Here is a 21,497-nt window from a genome sequence, read left to right on the forward strand (position 1 = left end):
ATAAACTGGGTCATAACCTGCTCTAAGATGAGTTCCACCAGGGTCACTCTCTTCTTTTATATCCTTTTATAAAGTTTTTAAGTGAAGGAGAGGAAGGGAGACATAAAGATGGGGGAACAGTGGGAAAGATTGTGGTAGAGAGAGAGGGAGAAGGAGAAGCACAAAGGAGGTAGGGTAAAAATATTAAAAGTGAAGTATTGAAGTTAAATGTGGCACCAGGATCTGAAAAGGTGATGGTTACTGATCTGGAGGATTTGAGCCTCCAAGGGCTTCTGATTTCTACCACCTCTCCAAGCGAATGGGATGCATATGCTCTTGTGGAGATCAAGGAAGGATTTGGGAATTGGGGAGGGGAGCTAATTACACAATCTTCCAGCTACCAGACTCTTGCACGGGCAATTGAGGTCCTGCATTTGAAGCCTGAGCGTCTCTCCTCCCCTCCTCTTCCTGCTGGTGGTTATATCACTGCCAGGCTGTTTTCAGCTCTTTAATCAAAAATCAAAGTGCCGCCTGGGAGTTACAAACACCACCTAATGTATATTGATGCTCTCTTCTGTCTTTCAGGGTCGCCATGGCAACAGCATCCTCTCAAGTTTTGATACCCGATATCAATTTAAATGATGCCTTTGAAAACTTTGCTTTAGATTTTTCCAGAGAGAAGAAACTGCTGGAGGGGCTGGATTATCTAACAGGTTTGTGCCGATTCTGCAATCCCAGCTCACCCTCCAAACTTTTCCCCACTCCCAATTTGACCTGCTTTCTTTGTAAACCTGTCAGTGGAAATTTGGGGGCTGGGGGCGGGATATGGCTTCCTTATCGTTTGTTCCTTATGCTTTTTGGGTAATACCAATGTTACAGCTCAGTTGGCATTTCACGGGGGCTCTGATTCCACCAGTGCAGAACACAACGTTATCTGACTCGTCTTCTGCTTGTTTTGAAATCCTGTGGAAGGGGGCAAGATTCCCTTCCACCAGACTCAAGCACAAATGGAGAGAGAAAGAGAGTCCCAGGGGCTGGCTAACAATGTCTTTTGACTTATCCTTAAGAGGAGACTCTGTTCTGCTTCATGGCAGCTGTAGTAGCAATAGGTTTCTGATAAGCAGAGGAGGCTTGCTTACCTGCGGAGCAACTGCTCTTCCCTGGTAGGCAAAAGCAACTGCTGCCAGAGTATGAAACATCAGCAGCTTCATAGCCACACACCTTTGCTATATTTGTTAGCCCAGAAATGGAGTAGGTGGCTGATGTTTACTCCAAACAGCAGGTACCACTTAAGTTCATTATCTAGGCCTGCAGGACCTGGTCCATGTATGCAAGTGTCCTGCATCCACTTGAGGTGATGGGTGGGCATATGGTGTTTTTGAATGCTTCCCTACATATAATACTTCCTGCAAGTAGAAAATAAGCAAAGTCCTCTTCTTGCTGTGCTGGGTTTCTGCATAGGAGCATTTAAAAATGGGGCTTTCCTCACTTTCATCTTGAGATGGTAGAGTTAGGGCCAACTCAAGGGGGACAAGAGGGTCATTTGTCCTAGGTTTCAAGCTCAAAGGGGTCCTCAAATATAGACACTTCTTAATGTGGGGGCATTTAATAAGTTTTGCAACTTGTTTTTATGCATATTAGGCTAAAACGTGATGTGTTCTGTCAGCTTAGAACTGTAAATATGAGCAAATGCTTTAAGCAAACATTTTAATTTGGTAAAAAACATACATGTTTTTTGTAAACTGATGTAGAATTTGTCGTATTAAAGAGCTAAAAAGTCTCTAAATTTTGATCTGAAAAGTCACTTCCAATGGCACAAGATTGTGATGAGCATGTCTTCTCAACCAGCTGATTATGTAAGCAAGCTATTTACTCTTTTTTGGTGCCTTATTTTGTTTTCAAGTGCTGCCATTTTTAAAAAAGCTTTTATTATGATCAGGGGCCTCCAAAACTGTACGTGGCCCCGGGTCTCTCTGGGCCTCTGAGGGGGCCTGTGCTCAGTCTACCATAACACCTCATTCTGTTGGACATTGACCAAGGCCATAGCTCACTGACAGAGCACCTGTTTGCATGCAGAATGTCGCATATTCAGTCAAAGACGTCTCCTAGGGCTCATTGCCTGAGACACTGAAGAGCCACTGCTAGTCAGTGCAGCCTCTCCATGGCTCCCTTAGAAGCATGCATCTTTTAGGAGAATTCTACAGAAGTCCTTAGGCCTCTCAGTCTGTAAATCCAATTGTTTATTGTAGCAGGGCATGTAAAAATTGGCATAGTGCAGAGAAATGTGACTTGTTCCCAGGGTTTCAATTAAAAAATTCTGGGTTTTTAAAAATTCCTTTTATTAAAACACACACATTCACACACAGAGAGACATTCACACACAAGTTTTGACAGGACAGCTTGGCTTTAATTAGTTTATTAACCTGATTATGTCCAAATGTCTTGAGTCGGATTTCATTGTTTCAGCCTTAATATGTGATCTCTCTGTCTTTCGTGGACAGGAGACCCTCCCAGCCATCTGTCGCATTATGCAAGGGGCCACGGATTGATTCTGGTGAAATTTCCCAGTGGACTGAAGCTGCAGAGAGAGAAAATTAAGCAGTGTGTTAATATCTGGAGTTAAATGGATAGTAGTAGATCTACCAAAGAGGGGTTGGGAAAGGAAGCAAGTGGCTAAGAGAGTTTGCATTGTCCAGGGAAAGCCAGAAAATAAAGCCTGCCTGATGACAATACGCAAGGAGTTACAATGTGTAGGTGCTGCCACACTAAAATACTGATTTCAGTTATAGGACAAGTATTATGTGGCACCTGTCACAATGCCAGCTCCACAGATCAAAGGGGTCAAGGTGGCATATATGGGGTAAGGCGATCCAGCAAGTGATCTGGTCCCAAGCTATTAAGGACTTTATATATACCGTATTTTTCGCTCTATAAGATGCACCCGACCATAAGATGCACCTATTTTTTAGAGGAGGGAAACAAGAAAAGCCAGCAAGAGCCGCAGACACGCTCGCTCAGCACAGCTCTTTAAAGATAGAGCGGCTCTTGCTGGCTTTTCCGGGAGGTGGGAGAAGGGACTGGTGGGCTGCCCTCCGTCCCTTCTCCCACCTCCCTGAAAAGCCAGAGCAAGCTGCGCAGCTATCGCTGAAGCCAGCAGAGCAAGAGCAATAGCTGCACAGCGGCTCTTGCTGTGCTGGCTTCCCAGCGAAAAGGGAGGAGGAACGGAAGGGAGCCCTTACGGAGCCCCTTCTGTCCCTCATCCCGCTTCGCTGGGAAGCCAGCAGTACCAAGAGCCGCTGCGCAGCTCTTGCTCTGCTGGCTTCAGCAATAGCTGTCCAGCCTGTATTCGCTCCATAAGATGCACACACACATTTCCCCTTACTTTTTAGCAGGAAGAAAGTGCATCTTATAGCACGAAAAATATAGTATATATAAAGGTAAAGGACCCCATGGTGGTTAAGTCCAGTCAAAGGCGACTATGGGGTTGTGGCGCTCATCTTGCTTTCAGGCTGAGACAGCCAGCGTTTGTCCACAGACAGCTTTCCGGGTCATGTGGCCAGCATAACTAAACTGCTTCTCGTGCAACAGAACTCTGTGACGGAAACCAGAGTGCACGGAAACGCCGTTTACCTTCTAGCCACAGTGGTACCTATTTATCTACTTGCACTGGCATGCTTTCAAACTGCTAGGTTGGCAGGAGCTGGGACAGAGCAATGGGAGCTCACCCCTTCGCGCGGATTCGAACTGCCGACCTTCTGATTGGCATGTCCAAGAGGCTCAGTGGTTTAGACCACAGCGCCACCCGTGTCCCTAAGGACTTTATATACCAAGAGTAACACACTGAACTTGGCTCAGTAGCAAATAGGCAACTAGTGCAGGTCTCTGAGCACAGATGTTAAAGGGTCTTGCTCTTCAGCAACTGTGCTGCAGCATTCTTTACTAACTGCAGCTCCCGGGTCAAGTGCAAGGGAAGCCCCACATGAAATGCATTGCAGTAATCCATATGGGAAGCCCCAAATTCTTCACTCTCTTTATTAAGAAATTCAGACAATGCTGAGGCAAGGACACAATCTTTTGGGAACAGAGGAATTACATTATACCTGGCCTACCTTATGCAGTATTTGCTCCTCTGGCTGACAGTAACTTTCCAAGTTTTCAGGTGAGGGTCTTTCATATCACCTGCTATCTGATTTTGGGTTGTTTTTTTAAACTGGAGATGCCAAAGCTTGAATATAGGACCTTCCACATGTTAAACTGAGTTACAAGCCGGTCTGCTCAATGGTACTCTGGCACAGCTCTTGTTCGTTTCACTAAGACTTTCACAGGAGAACTTCCCAAGGCATTGTGCTCTGTTTTTAACTAGTAGGACATACAGGATGCCATTAGGATTTTTTCCCTCTGGTGTCTGAATGCCCTGTGTTATCCCCACATATCACAGGTAACAATGGCATAAGATAAGGTCTTTGGGGAAATGATATGTTTGGAAATCTGCCAGTTAAACAACTTTAAGCAAATTAGATGCCTAGCTTTAGAAGCTGAAGAGCCTGTCAATTAACTGATTAAAGGAGCATGTAATTACATAGAGCAGCATTGCTTAAATGAGTCTTTTTTATCATTGTGAATGAAAGTGACATCCTGTGAGAACTTAAAATTCCCAGCTACCTGCAGCCTTCTGAAGAATTGTTGAGAGGGCAGCCCCATTCTTCCCCCAGCATCATGATGGTTTACTCCTCTGTTTTCCTCCCCACCTCTATATACTTCCTGTGGACACCCCTTATATTTTATTTTAGTCCTTCATGTATTTTGTTAAATGTTTGTCCATCATTTTATTTTTTTAAAAAAGGAAAAGTTATGTTAAAAGAGTTGCAGAGCGGGGGCTGGTGGTTTGCTATGGAATGGTTGCAAGCCAATCAGTGCTATACCAAACTAGCTTCTGTTGCAGTCTGACAGAACAAGTCTTCCGTGAACTCAATCTGCAAGAGTAAACTGCTCACCTGAATTTTGACTCATTGATTATAATTTCCACAGTGCTGGGCTGTTCAAATAACATACTTAATCTAAGTGGATCACTTCTAACCTTTTTTCGCCATTTCTAGTGCTTTTTATATTTTCTGGTGGCTAACATGACTTCTTTAAGGCATCTCTGAAGCTGCTAACTTTCTGCCTCTTATGTCAACTGTTGCCCCCACAGCACCCAACCCACCATCGGTTCGTGAAGAGCTTTGCACTGCCTCTCATGACACCATCACTGTCCACTGGATCTCAGATGATGAGTTCAGCGTCAGCTCGTATGAGCTCCAGTACACCATCTTCACTGGCCAGGCAAACTTCATCAGTAAGTAGCTGTTGGCTAGCATCTATTTCCTGGACATGAAATTCAACTCATTGTAGATGGGCCTGCAGTATTTTCCTGTATTTTATACTTTCACCTTTTCACACCTTTTGCAAATCCTCTGGATCCAGAGCAACCAAGGCTATAGTTCAGAAAACTGAGATAGGTCAGGACGGCTGTTGCTGAAGCAAACAGCTGTTGAAATGACAGAGGTCCAGTAAGAGATTCAGTAAGTGACTGGGGATTCCTAAGGAGAGAACGGGTATATGGAATATGTGTGACTCTTTTCTTTAAGGGCCCCTCCAGACTGATTTTTCTGTAGGTATATTCTGCAACGCACCATTGACTAATAGTAAATTAGTGGTGGATTTATACTGGAATGTCCACATTTTTTTCTTAAGTGACTACTCAGTGTTGCCACATTATTATAATCTAGAAGGAGGCTCTTGAACTGTAATACAACAGAAATAACCCCGCCCCCCTCAAAACCCCACAACATTTGTGGAATGAAGTGTGTCAGGATTTCAGCAGGAGGCTATGTGGCATGCACCAGTTGGAAATAATACTGTATGTGCAGCCCAAAAACGTTTGCAGGCACGAACAGTATCAAACGTGGCTTCATGTATAACTGACCCAATGCAACCATGAAAACAAATAATCATGAATGCACAATAAAAAGGACATCCCAAGGGATCTTAAGTAGGAAAGTCTTTCTCTCCCCCACCCCTAAGTAGTTCAAGTCCTGCTGCTCAGCCACACTTAGCTTTGCTCTGTACTTCCTGGGCAAAGGTCCAGGCTTTCCAGGGCTGTGTTTGAGTAGTTAGAGCAAAAAAGCTGTGTTTTGCCACTGAATCGGAGCAACAGCAACCTGCTCAAAACCTGATTTCCATTTGCTCTCATTCAGTTGTAAAACACAGGTTTTCCCAGAGAAAGTTCTGGGATAAAAAAAAACAACAACAAACCATACCTCACTTAGATATGGGCCTGGGAAACGCAGACCTGCGCCTAGAAATGCAGCAAAAAGTAAGTGTGGGTGAACCTTTGGTGGTGGCGATGATGATGATGATGGGGAAACACACTGAAAGGTTTGGAGTATATAAACTCAGAGGAAGCCCTGGGTCAGGCTATAAGGGTGAGTGTTAGCAAGACTACCAAGTAAACCTTTAGCCTCAATGTCCCGATGACAGGATCTGCTTGAAGGTTATCTGCTCAACATGGTTGCCTATGGGAATCTTTACTTACCAGGGTTAAAATTGGCTTTGAGCCATGTCTCTCCTGCTTTATACAAGATATCAATTCTGAGCAAAGCCCGCAGAGCAACTGCATGACTAGAATAAATATCTGAAGCAAACCTAAAGTAAAAACACGAGGTATTCTTTATTGAGCTATCTATATATTTTTTTCTAACTACGTTCTGTGCTGTGTAAACCAGAGGAAATTCACCCAACAATATCAGCGTGTTGAAAGTGGATTGAGGGGGGTGCATGCAAAGTTTGACACATGGAAAAGGGTTTGTTGGAGGCTTGCTGTTTGACCTGGGCCTTCTGTACCATCACTGAGCTTCTGAAAAGTGGTGCTGTGGTAAACACAGTTCAGTTGGCGCTTGGAGAAGCTGGCATCATTCAGTGGCTTCTGCACTCAACTCAAGACTCTCAGCACAGCAATTTGATTGTGAATCGGCCCCTTAGCAAGGCCAGAATATTGCATGACTGTGATTACAGAGTGGAAAGAAGATGGTGTTGTTCGTGAGAATTTTAACTTAATATTGTAAAGGCAAATCTCTGAGTAGCTTGCTTTATTTCTGGTCTGTAATAGTTTATCTCCAAGATAGCCCATCAAGAAAGTAATGGAGTTAAACTGCTGGGCAGAGAAGTGTAGCGGCCGCAGGTTAACAGGATGTGATGGAGAGAGGGCAGGAACGCTGATTACCCAAGACAGTTGTTGTTTATCGGTAATGAAACATGTCCACAGAACAGCCAGCTTCAAACTCTATCATTGCATATCCCTTTTATCCCTCCCCTTCCTTCCCTATCTCTCATCAGTTAAAAATCTTTTTCGTTAAGCAAACAAGCAAACTTTTCATTTGCTAGTTAAAAGTCACTTTAGATAACGTGAAAAGACACCATATGTATTTTTCTTTCTTTGTTATACAAGAAAATCTTTAATAAAAACTATTTTTTTAAAAAAAAAAGTCAGTTCAGATGTTCAGGAGGAAATTAATATAGTGTCGTCCTCAAAAGAATATATTGCTTTAGAATATAGGTAGAGTAAACCACATGGTTGAAGCCTCACCTCGATCTGCTATGTACCTGTATTCAGGGAGAGGTTCAACATGGAGAAGTGTTTGAACATGTGAATTCCTATCTGCATTCTGAAATGGCACATTCTTGAAATGTCTGTACCGTTTTTTCCTGAACGCTTGTGTGTAATCCACGGCTGGCTGGCTGGCTGAAACATTTACTAGGTATCCATTGTGTACACACCAAGGAATCCCATGATTCCCAGCACCCTTTGCAAACTACAGTTTTTGGGATTCCCTTTGGGGGTGGGGGTGGGAATGTGCTTTAATTGTATGGTGTGCATGTGGCCATTGTGGTGCAGACATAACATTGTGGAGCAGTACACCAATTTAGTGCGAGGAAATAATGGTTACAATATTTGGGAACAGATCATACTTGGGACTGTGGGAATGAACAGACCCTCTTCTATGCTTTCCTTGTCCTTTCTCTCTTTCCACCAGTGGGAAGATTGCATACCTTCTGTTCCGTTGACGATTGGCCACTCCCAAGGCAACCTTAGCAGAGAGGGTGTGTTAGTGAGGGGAAGTGTGAGTTTGGCAGAAGCTTCAATAAGGGTTCCAGGGAGCACAAATCCAGGCAGCCAGGAAAAAAAAGATGAAGAAGAGGAGAGTCTGAAGTTCTGCTCTTCACTCTGCTTCTTGAAGGGTTGACAACCCAATTTAATTGTTGTGTGTACACAGTGGTGGGTGGTCCAGTGAATCACTCCATGTAATGAAACCTAGTCTCTGAAGACCAGCCATTCAGGGAGTTGTACTAGCAAGCATGCATTACAGCCCATTTAGAGGTGCGCTTACAGTCAGCTAATAATAATAGGATCGATTTACTTTTTCTCCCCAAATCACATCACAATTCTTATAGAAAACGTCTCTCTTGTCTAATTACTCCTGCGGAAACTTTGTTTGGCAGGGAAGGGATTAACAAGAGGTTGCAAGTGACAGCTGCCAATGCCTCATCGCTTAACATACTGTGTAGCCTGTGAGCAAGGAATTAGCATCTTATGGTTCCATGTCTTGATCTCTGTATCCTATATTTGGGGAGGCAGAAAGGCAGATATGCAAAAAGTATGGCCAGTAGTTCCATTTACAGGACTGTTTCATCGGCTGACTTTCCTCTACTTCTGTAGCCCCAAATTTTGACCATAGTCACCTTCTACCTTGTCAGGCCAGGAAACCCATTTTCCATCCTGTTCTGAAGCTCGGGTCATATCCACACCATTGAAAGCACTCTCATACTTTTAACCATCATGGTGAATCCTGGGAATTGTAGTTGGTTTTTTTAAGGGTTCTGGCCACTGTAGCTTTTCTCAGCCTGGCACAGAGAATGATCTGTAACTGACCCTTGGACATGGCGTCGGGGTTTATGGGAGTTGTAGTCCAAAACATCTGGAGGACACCAGGTTGAGGAAGACTGACCTAGAGTAGAGATGGGGAACTTGTGCCTCTCTGGAAGAAACAGAGCACTCCGTCTTTCTCTGCCGCTCACTTACCTGTGTGAAATTTCCCGTTGGGTCTCTTGAGCCCACAGCCTTGTAGAGCAGGAATGGAGAACCTGTAACCTCCAGATGTTATTGGATTACAACTCCCTTAGTGTGCCAATCCTATGGCCAGGGATGGTGGGAAATGTAGTCAACAGCATCTGGAAGCCCCCAGGTTTCAAATTCCTAGCCTAGAGCAAAATAAAAAATGGTGGTACTGTTGTGGAACCCAGCTTCACCCTCCGAGAAATCTCATGTCATATTGCAACAGAACCCCAAGAGGACCTCAGCAGAGCTTGGTGAGAATTTTCAGAAAATATACGCACAAGCCAAGCCAAGTTCTTTGTTTCCACTTAAAGCTGTGACTTGCCCTGCCAGTACTGTAGGAAAGGCAATGAATCTCTCCCCACCCCACCCCCTTTGTGAGCCACTAAGCTTACTCCAGGCACACTGGTGTGTACAATTATCAGTTTGTTAATTAGCTAGTCTAATTGACTAAAAAAAGCAGATCCCTTAACAGAATTCGACATCTGCCCCTTTATTTTGTTTTACTACTTGATCTTTGCAAGAGAGCCAGCCGCAAAGCTAGTTCAAACCCAATATATAACAAGGGACTTCGGTGTCCTATCAGTTGGGTTAATCAATTTTTAAAAAACCTTTGGAATGGCTGAAAAGGTGTTCCCGTTTAATCAAGTAGCAGGGACTTTAGAAAAATGTTTTAAGCAAGTGCTTATAAAAACTGGAAGTAGCTAGTGCCATCTTTAGAGGCAACCTCTCAGCTGTTGCCAGACGAACAACTGCCTCCTGTAAGGCAATGCATGGCGTACATGCACACCACCTGAAAACAAAGAAAATACTTCAGAAATATTGTTTCTATTAGCATGCAAATTTGTGCAATTTAATTGATAACTAATTTAATTGATATAACTGTTAACATTCCGATAATTGGGTTGCAGCTCCATTAACTTTTAATACCCATAGCATACATATAGATCACATTTCAAGCATATCCCTCCTCAAAAAAACAAACAAAACAAAACTATCCTAGGAACTGTAGTTTAAAGCCTTGCAGAGCTACAGTTCCCAACATCCTTAACAAATTACAGTTCCTAGGTGTGGGCGCACATTAGCAAACATCAAGTCTCTCTAGAAATACTTTCTTCTTTTACACAGAGCAATGCTGTGCTAGACAAAAGCAGCACTTTTCCATGCAGGCCTTTCTGCCACACAAGCACCGCCTCCCAGATAGGACATAGCAGTTCTGGATCACGACTACAGTGGGGCGTTTGCCAGTCTGCTTTGGAGCCCAGCATTGTGTTATCTGAATACACAGCTTTGGACTACCTACTTTTGGGTTAAGGCTTGTCTCCTTGCCAAGGCTGAACTCTTCCAGCTTGTACACCCTCTCATTATTAACCCAGGTTATATTTGCAGCAACCTTTCAAACACCCTGCATGAGTGTTTATGCCACCCTAATTTAAGGAATGGGGCGTGGGTGGCGCTCTGTAAACCACAGAGCCTAGGGCTTGCCGATCGGAATGTCGGCAGTTTGAATCCCCGTGCTGGGGTGAGCTCCCATTGTTCGGTCCCAGCTCCTGCCCACCTAGCAGTTCGAAAGCACGTCAAAGTGCAAGTAGATAAATAGGTACCACTCCGGCAGGAAGGTAAACAGTGTTTCCGTGTGCTGCTCTGGTTCGCCAGAAACAGCTTAGTCATGCTAACCACATGACCCAGAAGCTGTACGCTGGCTCCCTCGGCCTATAGAGTGAGATGAGCGCTGCAACCCAAGAGTCGTCCGCGACTGGACCTAATAGTCAGGGGTCCCTTTACCTTTACCTTTAACTTAAGGAATAAAGTACTTCACTTATGTACGGTTCCCGCAGCCATGCCTCTGGGAATTAGATACAGGCTCTGGGAATTACCGTATTTTTCGCTCGATAACACGCACCTGACCATAACACGCACATAGTTTTTAGAGGAGGAAAACAAGAAAAAAAAATCTGAATGAAACAGTGGATGTATCATTTTTGTGCTTCATGCTGCGGCCACAGACATGTGATTTGACGGTGAGTTTGGGGTAGCCCAATGCAAAGATCCTGAGGATCCATGCTTTGTAACCACGTTTTTGCACCATTGCAGCCCCAGGCAACAGTGGGTGCGTGATTTTTTTGGTGCAGGCTGTAGCCATGGACATGCTATGTGATCTGATGGTGAATTTGGGGTGACCCAATGCAAAGATCCTAAGGATCCATGTGGATCCATGCTTTGTAACCACATTTTTGCACCATTGCAGCCCCAGGCAACAGTGGGTGCGTGATTTTTTTGGTGCAGGCTGTAGCCATGGACATGCTATGTGATCTGATGGTGAATTTGGGGTGACCCAATGCAAAGATCCTAAGGATCCATGTGGATCCATGCTTTGTAACCACATTTTTGCACCATTGCAGCCCCAGGCAACAGTGGGTGCGTGATTTTTTTGGTGCAGGCTGTAGCCATGGACATGCTATGTGATCTGATGGTGAATTTGGGGTGACCCAATGCAAAGATCCTAAGGATCCATGTGGATCCATGCTTTGTAACCATGTTTTTGCACTATTGCAGCCCTGTTTTTGCATCAGATCATTGCTATGTGATCTGATGGTGAATTTGGGGTGACTCAATGCAAAGATCCTGAGGATCCATGTGGATCCGTGATTGGAACCACGTTTTAAGTAGGGAGGGAAGGAAAAACATAGAAGCGACAAGGAGAGGGGTGTGCAGAGAAGCAGCTGGCTAAGAATGCAGGAGAGGGGTTTTACCGGAGGGAGGAAAGGAAGGCAAAAGTCCCCCCCCCCACAAGCCAACCAGCTCTCTCTCTCCCCCCCCCCCCAACCTGCATGTTGCCTTCGAGTCCCAGACGCACGGAGAGGAATCTGTTTTCCACTCTGCTTGCCTGGAGGGGAGGGGTTTTCTCTGCTCTTTGTTCCGTTTGAGCAAACACAGTAAGGAAACAGAAGCGGGTGGGCAGTAAGACCCTGAGGCAGAATGCAGGAAAGCAGCAGCTTCCTCTTTCCTCCCTTCTCCGGACGATTTGATATTTGCCTGATTTTTGCCTTCACTCGCGCTTGTCAGCTCCAGGGACCACACATTCGCTCGATAACACGCACAGACATTTCCCCTTACTTTTTAGGAGAAAAAATCTGCGTGTAATAGAGGGAAAAATACGGTAGATAAAAATAATTTTGCGCCCAGGCTGAAAAGTGAACATGTGTCTATCCCATATCCCTTTGCTTTGAGAAAGTATGAGCAGCATCACTTCTACATAGGACGCTGCACTCATCCATTTGTGCCCAGGAGGACAGAGGGAGATACAGTACAACCCTATGCATCATGTCTACTAAGCCCCATTGAGTGCAGTGGGACTTAATCCTATATAAATGGGAATAGAATTGAAGAATCACACTCTTTTCAAGATACCTACATCATTAGTATTTCAACCTTTGACAGGGAAATCAGTATTAAGCTACTACTGGATCTTTTGCTGCCTAACACTAAGATACTACTGATGCAGATGTTGCTTTTTTCAAACAAACAAACAAACAAACAGGCTTTTAAAAATCGTACTGAAATTTCCATTTTGCAGTTAAAAATCTTGTATGTTTTTTGCATGTCCCTTTTTTTTGTTTGTTTGTTTTTGTCTAAGAACTCACCCAGATCTTGGATTCCTTTAGGTGCATACATTGCTTGATGGCTGTATCACCCTCTGGGTCTCACTGGGTTACATGATCCAGAGTTACAACGGGAAGGAAGAAATTGGTATTGCTGGGTCTGCTGACCCAGGCAGTTAATAATACAGCTGTTATCTCCTATTGCTGCACTTCTTCCAGGGCCCTTCAGGTTGTAGGCAGAGCCAGATAATCCACTTCCTGCATTTAGTCTGCACATCTTATCTTCTTCTTGGCTTTGTTATCTCCCTACCGACTTTCATAGATACTTCACTGTCCTGCTAGATCAGCCCAGCATCCTGTTTCCAAAAGTAGCCAGCCAGATGTTTCTGGGAGCCTCCCAAGCAGGGCATGGAAACAGCAGCCCTCCCTGGAATGTTTTTTGATCCGTCTCCAGAACTCTTGCATGTTTTCTCCTCAAGCAAGAGTTACGACAACAGGCTGCCAATGATGTGACCTCCAGCCCGTTTGGCCACCAAGGGGTCCTCTTGGCTGGGCCAGCTTGGCCTTAATGAGCTTAGTTCCCATGCCATAATGAAACGAGCCACTCTCCGCTGCTTCTTTTCTTTTGCTCTCCCTCCTGCAGGCTCCTCTGAACCTGCCAGGCAAGAGATTAAATCAACTGAAAAGATGCGCACTCTCAGCCTGCCTTGCACTTGCCTCCTCCATTGCTTTCTGTCTCTGTTACCAGATGTTAGCCCACTCTCCGGATTAGACAGATTTATTTGGGGCGGTGGGTAGGTTCCAGCAACAGGCAGTGGCCATGATAGCTAACTGTAGGGATGCTGGTGATAATGTAATTTGGTCTATGTTTTTAAGTGAACCAGCCTTAATCTACACTTCCCATACTGACAGTGCAGGCACTCTTCACATTTTGCAATGCAGGTAGCAGGTTTTTTAAACAAAAAAAAAGAAAGTGTTCCAAAATGCATATCTTGCAGGCTAAATGTATCATTGAGGGAGAAATGTGTACAAAATGCACATTTTGGGGCAAAATGTGTGCCATTTAAATGCTCGTTTTTGTGCAGGCTTAAAAGCAGGATGGGGGTGGGTGGGAAACAGGATAGAAATAATTTAATGGTTGAACACCTGCAAAACTGACATGGTCCGGAAATTGGTTGATCTGTCCCTCTCTAGCTAATTGGAACTTCTGTATCCTGAGAGAGGATGCTTTGGAATTCCAGTTGCTGGGGGATGAGCGCCGAGGGGCACCTGGTGCTTACTTGCTTCCTTCCAAAAGCCACCTTGTCGCCCCTTGTAGGACGCAGGATGTTAGTCTCAATGGGCCCTTTGCAGACCTTTTCTGATATCCTCTGTGCTCCCTCCTGCAGGCCTCTACAATTCTATGGACAGCTGGATGATCGTCCCCAACATCAAGCAGAATCACTACACAGTGCATGGGCTGCAGAGTGGCACAAGATATATCTTCCTTGTCAAGGCGATAAACCAGGCTGGCAGCCGGAACAGCGAACCCGCCAGGCTCAAGACAAACAGTACGTGTCTCCAGGCATGCCTTTCTTCCAAGCAGCAAATGAGGAGGGGAAGTCAGGGTGTGAATGGGTTGCATTCAAGGCTCCTTTACAGATGTATGGTTTGCTCAGGGCTGTAGTCTTAGCTCAGGAACCCCCCTGCAGTGTGTGTCACCTTTAGGGAACCCTGTCCATCTCGGCAATTTCTACAAAGTGGCCAGTTATTCAGAACTCATTCCTAGAGATGCCCTGGTCCCTAGATATTTGGCCGCTACTGAGGCTCCATGAACAATGGATCTCTGTGTAGGGATGCTGGGCTCACTTAGTGTCTTGATTTAGGCTGCATTGGGCTCCTTCTGTTGGCAGGATTGTTGTGGCCCCCAGCTGCTGGCTTGCTAGTTCTTTTATGGTAGACGAAAGCAAGGTGGGGACAAGGGTGAAGATACCCCTGCTGGCTGCAAAAGGGGATGGGAAGGCAGTGTTGGGATGAAATGGCCAGGGGAACAGAGACACATGGTGACAACCAAGGGCCTGAAACACACTGGGCATGAGTAAATGGATGGTGAAAATAGTGCTGCTTCTCCATAAATTTCCAGTTGGAACATTCTAGGTTCCAGACTCTAAACCATTCAGTGGCAGTGCTGGCTTAGGCTAATAGGAGTTGTAGTTGAAAACATCCAAGTTGGGGAAGGCTGAGTTCAAGGGTCTCTGCACATAGCTAGATGGATGCAGTAATTTGCCATTATTATGACATTGACTTCCTCAAATTAAGGAAGTTCATGGGAAGGACGTTTCCCATGGGGTGTAGGAAGCTGCCTTGCACTGAATTAGACCATTGACCCATCTAGTTCAGTACTGACATTCCCAGCCCTCCCTGGAGATGTCAGGAATTGGACCTGGAACCTTCTACATGCAAAGCTCCACCACAGAGCTCTGGCCCTTCCTTTTCTCCTTCCTTTCCAGGAATTCCCCCACTCCCTATCTCACTTTACTCAATAGGGACCCAGTTCCTCCACAGAGGCATTTGGGGTGTCACAGCTGGCTGCAGGGGGGAAGAGGAGACAGGAAGCTTTTCTTCTATGAATATCTATAAGAGGATCCAAGTCACTAGACTTTTGACAGTAGTGTGAAGGTAGGCAATGCATGTAGGGAGAACAGAGGCAGAGATGGAAGGTGTCAGGTTGTACAAGAAATTCTGGTGCGCCATGCTCTGTCTTATAATTTGGCACAGCCTTGCATGGCCAGCAGAAGCTGAATTTTGTGTGGGGACCCCCCCCTAATTTCCCAGAAGCTCTGCCTCTCTGTGTTTTGCTTGATGTTTCAATCCTGTCCTACCTGCTGTACTTGACTGGGTGTTTTAAAATGATTTATTGCTTCCTACCACTCCCATCACTCCCTGAGAAGGCACATTGCGTGGATATAAATACCAAATAAAACTTGCCCCGTATGTTGGAGACAAATGGCTCAGCTTTGATGAAAAACCAAACCATAGACCTCACTCTCCTTTTATGATTTTAATCACTTGGATTTTTGCGTGGGCTCCAAAGAGGATTGAATTGTTAGCTTGACAGATAAGCCGAGTGCTAACAGACCACCTCCGTCGGAGGGGAGTAAACATGCGTCAATAAATTGCTGAGAATTAAGGATATGGGTAAGGTGGGGTGGCCAGCCGCCTTTTCTGCCAGTCAGCTGAGAGATTAGGATGCAGCTAAGTGCTCTGCACAGAGAAACTCCATTTGCTAGATTAACTGAGCACCCAATCAAAGGCTTGGTTCAGATTCTTTGCTGTGGATCTGTCAGCTTTTGACTTCCTACGCTTGTCAAATAAGGAGCAAGAGATTTCAAGAACGTGCTGCTGAAATTCCAAGCCTAGCAATTATATTGCCGATTTGAAATAAAGAGTCTTGTTGCAGAAACAGCGCTGCCCCTCACCCCCACCCCACCCCGCTGTCACGCCAGGAAGATTGCTTGGCCATTGAAACTGTACTGGCATCTTCCAGCCCCCGAGGGGATGAGTAGAAGGGCATTCAAATGGAGAGATGCACAATCACTATTGTGGCTCTCCAATGTTACCCGGCCTCTTAATTAAAGTTGTTCCAAGGGGTCCTGCAGGACACATCTGCAAGAAAGAGTTCCACAAACCAGAAGGGTACTTTGCCAGATGCCAGGATCTTGTGATAGGTAGCTTGGCCATTTTCCTTTGGGATGATGTTCCTAGGTGGGCTGCAGATGCTTGCATTTGATTTTCTGTCAGGGTAACTGGATAGAAAGCAAAGAGTAGTTGTTCCACTGAGACCATTCTGAACTCAAGGAGCAAGATTTGCTCAACTGAGCCATTCATACCCAGCCCAAAGCTTGCCTGCGCCTTATTTTCAAGCACTCCCAGTGCTTGCTTTTCCCAGAAGGCAGGATTTGAATTATGCATGGGCACTTGGCAGGGCACTTTGAACTGTTCTCTGCATGCCACCGTGTGACTATTGCTGAACCACCACATCTTTCTTGCCATTGGTAATTGGGAGAGTAGGATACCTAGTTATCATCATATTTAGAAGATATGTTTCCCCCTCCTTGAAATAAATCACTGTCATCCAATCCTGCCACATACCTCCTGTTTTTGTACTTGTGGCTTGCATTCATTTATGTGTTTAGTATTTTTCATCTTTTCCTAAAATATTGTCTTTCCTGCACTCCAGGGAAGAGTGTGAGCACAAGCACTCTTGCAATATCAAAAGTCTGTAAAAGCCATTGATAACAGGAAGAAAAAAACACATAAAATAAACATTCAACAGCTTTAATGCTCAAAAGCCCCCCACCCTCCATAGATAAGTCTGACAGCTCCCCACCCCCACAGAAAACCAACAGAGATATGCTCAGGTGGGCTTTGTCTGCACATCTGCTTCTGTTGAGCAATAGAAGTATTCTGTTACTGCCCCTCCAGAAAATGCACATGTATACTCTCCTGTCATATAATTGTTCAAGAATTTGCAGAACTCGGCTACGACTGAAGTCAGTAACTCCACAAAGCTCAAGAACACCCTCGAGGAGGAGCCGGCATGCTGCAGTGCCAGCTGGGCTTAGAGACCTGCCCGTTATCATCAGCGGCATATTAACCAGGATAGGTTCTGAGGAACTCTTGAGATGTGCAGCTGCAGGTGGCCAAAACCAGCAGATGGGCGGCAGCCCCGCCCTCCCCCTCGGAACAGCCTGTCTGGTGGTGCTTTCCTCAGGTTGCACAGTCTTTCCCAATGTGATTGCAGTGGAGATGGTGGCTGCAATGAATCTTGTGAAGTGGGTGGAGAATTAGATCTGCCCAGCAGCCCCACCCCCATGAACCAACATCAGGTGTGGAGCAGATAGAATTCTGATGGAAACAAGAGTTGGTATTTATGGTTGCTGCCTTCTGCCTCCAAACAATACATAATTGATTATATGTGTGTCCCACCCCCTCTACCCCAATATTATTATTATTATTATTATTATTATTATTATTATTATTATTGCATTGTGTTTCCTTTTCATTGAAATGAGTGTGGTGGAATAACGTAATGGCAATGTAACTTGACAGAATTTCTATAATAAGTTGCATAGGTTAGGTAACTTTGCCATAGCAGGCAGTAAGATGAATAAAGTGGATTTTTATGGAGGACGAACTGCAGAGGCATGGAAACTGTGCTGCATGCCATGAATACAGGACAGACCTGAAAATGATGCCGTCTTACATCCTTAGGGGGCAGGTGGACATAGATTAGACTCATGCGCTGGAGATTCCCCACTGCTGTCATGAGAATTTCTTTTACTGGAGCTGACCAAAGTTCCAACCAGTGTTGCATTCTGTCTCTTAATGGAAGGCTTTAAAAAGAGGGCTAGAGAAATTCATGAAGAATATGGTCACCTGTCTACTAGCCATGATGCCTATGTTCTACCTGCACTGTGGTAGGCAGTATGTCTCTGAATGCCGGTTCCTGGTAATGACAAGTGATCACAAAGCTCATATCACAAAGCTTGGTAATCACAAAGCTCATACCAATAACAAACTTAGTTGATGTCTAAGGTGCTACTGGAAGGAGTTTTTTTATTTTGTTTCGACAAGTGAGGAGAGCTGTGTTGATCTCGGGTCCTACTTGTAGACTTCCCATAGGTTGACCACTGTGAGAATAAGATGCTGGGCTTAGATGAGCTTTTGGCCTAATCCAGCCAAGCTGCTCTTATGAGTGAACCAGTAAGGGAATGTTCTGCAAGTGATGTGGTTCACCTGGAATGTGGTTCACCTGCAAGCGATGTGGTTCATCTGAGTGCTCAAGAGGTTCAGCTCCCAGTGGCTGGAGAGGAAGCAGGTACTTGGAAGTAGAAAGGGTGCTAGGCATGCAGCAAAGGAACAACCTAGAAGCAGAGAGGCTGAGGAAGAGGGGTTAAGCCACACTGAGAATTTTAACTCCATGAAGGGACTCTTCATAGTCTGTTTGCAGACTACAGTTCCCAGGATTCTTTGGAGGAAGCCACGGCAGTTTGAAGTGGTATTATTCTGCTTTAAATGTGTAGTGCAGACGGCGCCACTGTCTTAAGCAATGGAATATTCCCCCCTCCCAGTGTTCTGCACAGGTTTGGAAAGTGTGTACTTTGATGGCTGAGGGCTGAGTCTTGCCACGGTCGCCTGGTAGAATCTACAAAAAAAGCCCCTCATTTTCTGCCTTTGATTGGTTTCTGCAGCCTGAGCCTGCATGTGAGGAAAAGTCCCTTGAAGGCGAGACCTTCCATCGGTGCTGGAAAAATTACTGTGAAGCTGCGAAGGCGTGCTTTCCTGTAGGATGTAATAACAGAGCGTCTGTTGTGGGGAGTGACTGTGGATGTGGGCGAGAACGACTAAATGATGCATTGATGGTCTCTGCCGCTCTGTAAGACTATTACACCAGCACTTAAGGGGGCTGTGCTCTCCCTGCAATGTGCCTGAATAACTCCCATTAATGTTAATAGAGAATAAAGCCCTTAAGGAACTCACTTAGACCCGACTTTCCCCTGCTTTGCTGGGTCTCCATCTCCATTTCTGTCCCTTGCACAAATATCTCCCTGGCTGTCTGTTAGCAACCCCAGAGCAGAAAGATCTGTCTTTAAAAATGTGAGGAGGCTGTAGCTCAGTGGCAGAGCATCTGCTTTGCAATGCAGAAGGTCCCAGGTTCAGTCCCCAGCATCTCCAGGTGGGGAGAGACTTCTGCCAGGAAGAAATAAAAGAAGCAACAGAAATACAATTGAAAATCAACATTAATGTTTAATACAATGGACGTGTGCCATCTCCCTTCTTCAGCTACAAATCAACAGACACATGTGGACCACCTGGATGAAGCTTAGACCACATGCAAGATTTGATAGATATATTAGCCCTGTTGGATCTCTGGAATGGAGAAATGACCAGGATGGTGGACATGATCGCTTCTGATCATCCCCTCTCATGAAGTGGATCCAAACCAGCTTCCTGGTTCTCTGGGGAGCTAGTGACAATGAATTGCATGAGACGGCAACTAGAGTGATGTTGGTGGAAAACTCAGAGTCCAACTGAATGCAGGCTGGAGTATCTTTGAAGACCTATTCTGTAGCAGTGTGAACTGTGAATAAACCTTTTTCTCTATACAGTACCTCCATTGCATCAGTGAGGAGCTGTCCAGCACAGCTGTTTTCAGTGCTCAGGGATCTTTTACACTCTGGCCCACATAAGGAGAATTTAGACCAATCGAAGGCCTGCTGTGAACAATTTGCTCAGCACTTCTATGACAAAATCACTCTTCTGACTTGGACACTATAGTTGACACAGGTCTGGTGGATGTAACTTTGGCCTCTGCTTGTCCAGTGTTAATGATACATTCCAATTTGTACAGCCTGAGGATGTGGACAGGATCCTTAGAAATGTGAGAACAAATGGAAACTTAATCCAAACAGGATGGGTGCTCTTGGTCAGCTGGAAGGCAGAGCAGGGAATAGGGATTCAGCCTAGGCTGGATGGGGTAGCCCTCCCCCTGAAGACACAGGCTTGCAATTTGGACTTGCTCCAGGACTCAGCCCTGAGCACGGATGCCTAGGTTTCTGTGGTGGCCAGGAATGTACTTGTACAGTTAAAGCTGGTGCGCCAGCTGCGCTCATTTCTTGAGATGCCTGATTTGGCCACATTGACACATATAATTGTAGAGTTGGAAGGGACCACAAGGGTCATCTAGCCCAACCTGCTGCAATGCAGGAATCTTTTGCCCAATGTGAGACTCGAACCCATGACCCTGAGATTAAGAGTCTCATACTCTACTGACTTGAGGTATCCCAGCATGCCTTAGTTACATCCCTTTGGTCTACTGTAACGTGTGGAGCTGCCTTTGAAAAGTGCTCAGAAACTTCAGCTGGCTCAAAGAGCTGCAGCCAGATTGTTGACCGGGGCTGGTTATAGGGAGCCTTCTATGGTCCTAAAGTGGGCACTTGCATTCCCTTCCTTAAAGCCAACCCAACAGGGACAATAGTTCTGATTGGAAATGAAACAAACAAACAAACCTGGGAGTTTTGGAACTCCTTGTCTTAGGAGGCTCATATGCCTTCTCATCCAGCCTCCAGAAATACTGCGTTACCCATATTTATTTATGCTACTGCCTTATCTCCAGAGCATGTTTATGATTATTCAACCTTTAGTAAGCTATCTTCTCTTAAATTGGTTTTGTTTTATGTATTTATGTATGTATGTATGTATGTATGTATGTATGCATGTATGTATGTTTAGAATATTTGTACCCCACTCTTCAGCCAAAAAGGCTCCCTGTGTAACTTACAATCAATTAAAATAAAACTTATCATTACAATTATTACTATGATTGTAAGCAGCTCTGGGTTCCTCCTTTGGGCTCTGAAAGTGGGAAATAAGCAAAGCAAGCAAGCTGCTGGGAGGGGTGGGGGCCTCTCCCTTTTTAAAGTTTCTCTTTGCCCTGCGTCACCTTTGTTCTCTTTCTGGTGCTCGTAGGCCAGCCCTTCAAACTGGACCCCAAAATGGCACACAAGAAGCTGAAGATCTCCAACGATGGGCTCCAAATGGAGAAGGACGAGAGCTCCCTGAAAAAAAGCCACACTCCCGAGAGGTTCAGCGGGACAGGATGCTATGGTGCCGCAGGCAACATTTTCATTGACAGCGGCTGCCATTACTGGGAGGTGACAGTCGGCTCCTCCACCTGGTAAGTGGCTCTGCTGTTGGTGCTGAGCCTAACATAGAATAAGCAG

The 21,497-nt window shown here is 45.2% G+C and overlaps 1 protein-coding gene across 2 annotated transcripts in view; it reads left to right on the forward strand.

Annotated features, from left to right (window-relative positions):
* MID2 (midline 2) overlaps window positions 1-21,497 on the forward strand; it is a 205,356-nt gene that overhangs the window by 179,112 nt on the left and 4,747 nt on the right. For both annotated transcript variants that reach the window (XM_083595956.1, XM_083595957.1), the window contains exons 6-9: window positions 565-692; window positions 5,171-5,314; window positions 14,121-14,282; window positions 21,244-21,451. In XM_083595956.1, the coding sequence (XP_083452082.1) occupies window positions 565-692; window positions 5,171-5,314; window positions 14,121-14,282; window positions 21,244-21,451 (642 nt within the window). The remainder of the gene's footprint in view (window positions 1-564; window positions 693-5,170; window positions 5,315-14,120; window positions 14,283-21,243; window positions 21,452-21,497) is intronic.

This window comes from Podarcis filfolensis (genome assembly GCF_964270895.1).
Source record: "Podarcis filfolensis genome assembly, chromosome: Z".
NCBI lineage: Eukaryota > Metazoa > Chordata > Lepidosauria > Squamata > Lacertidae > Podarcis > Podarcis filfolensis.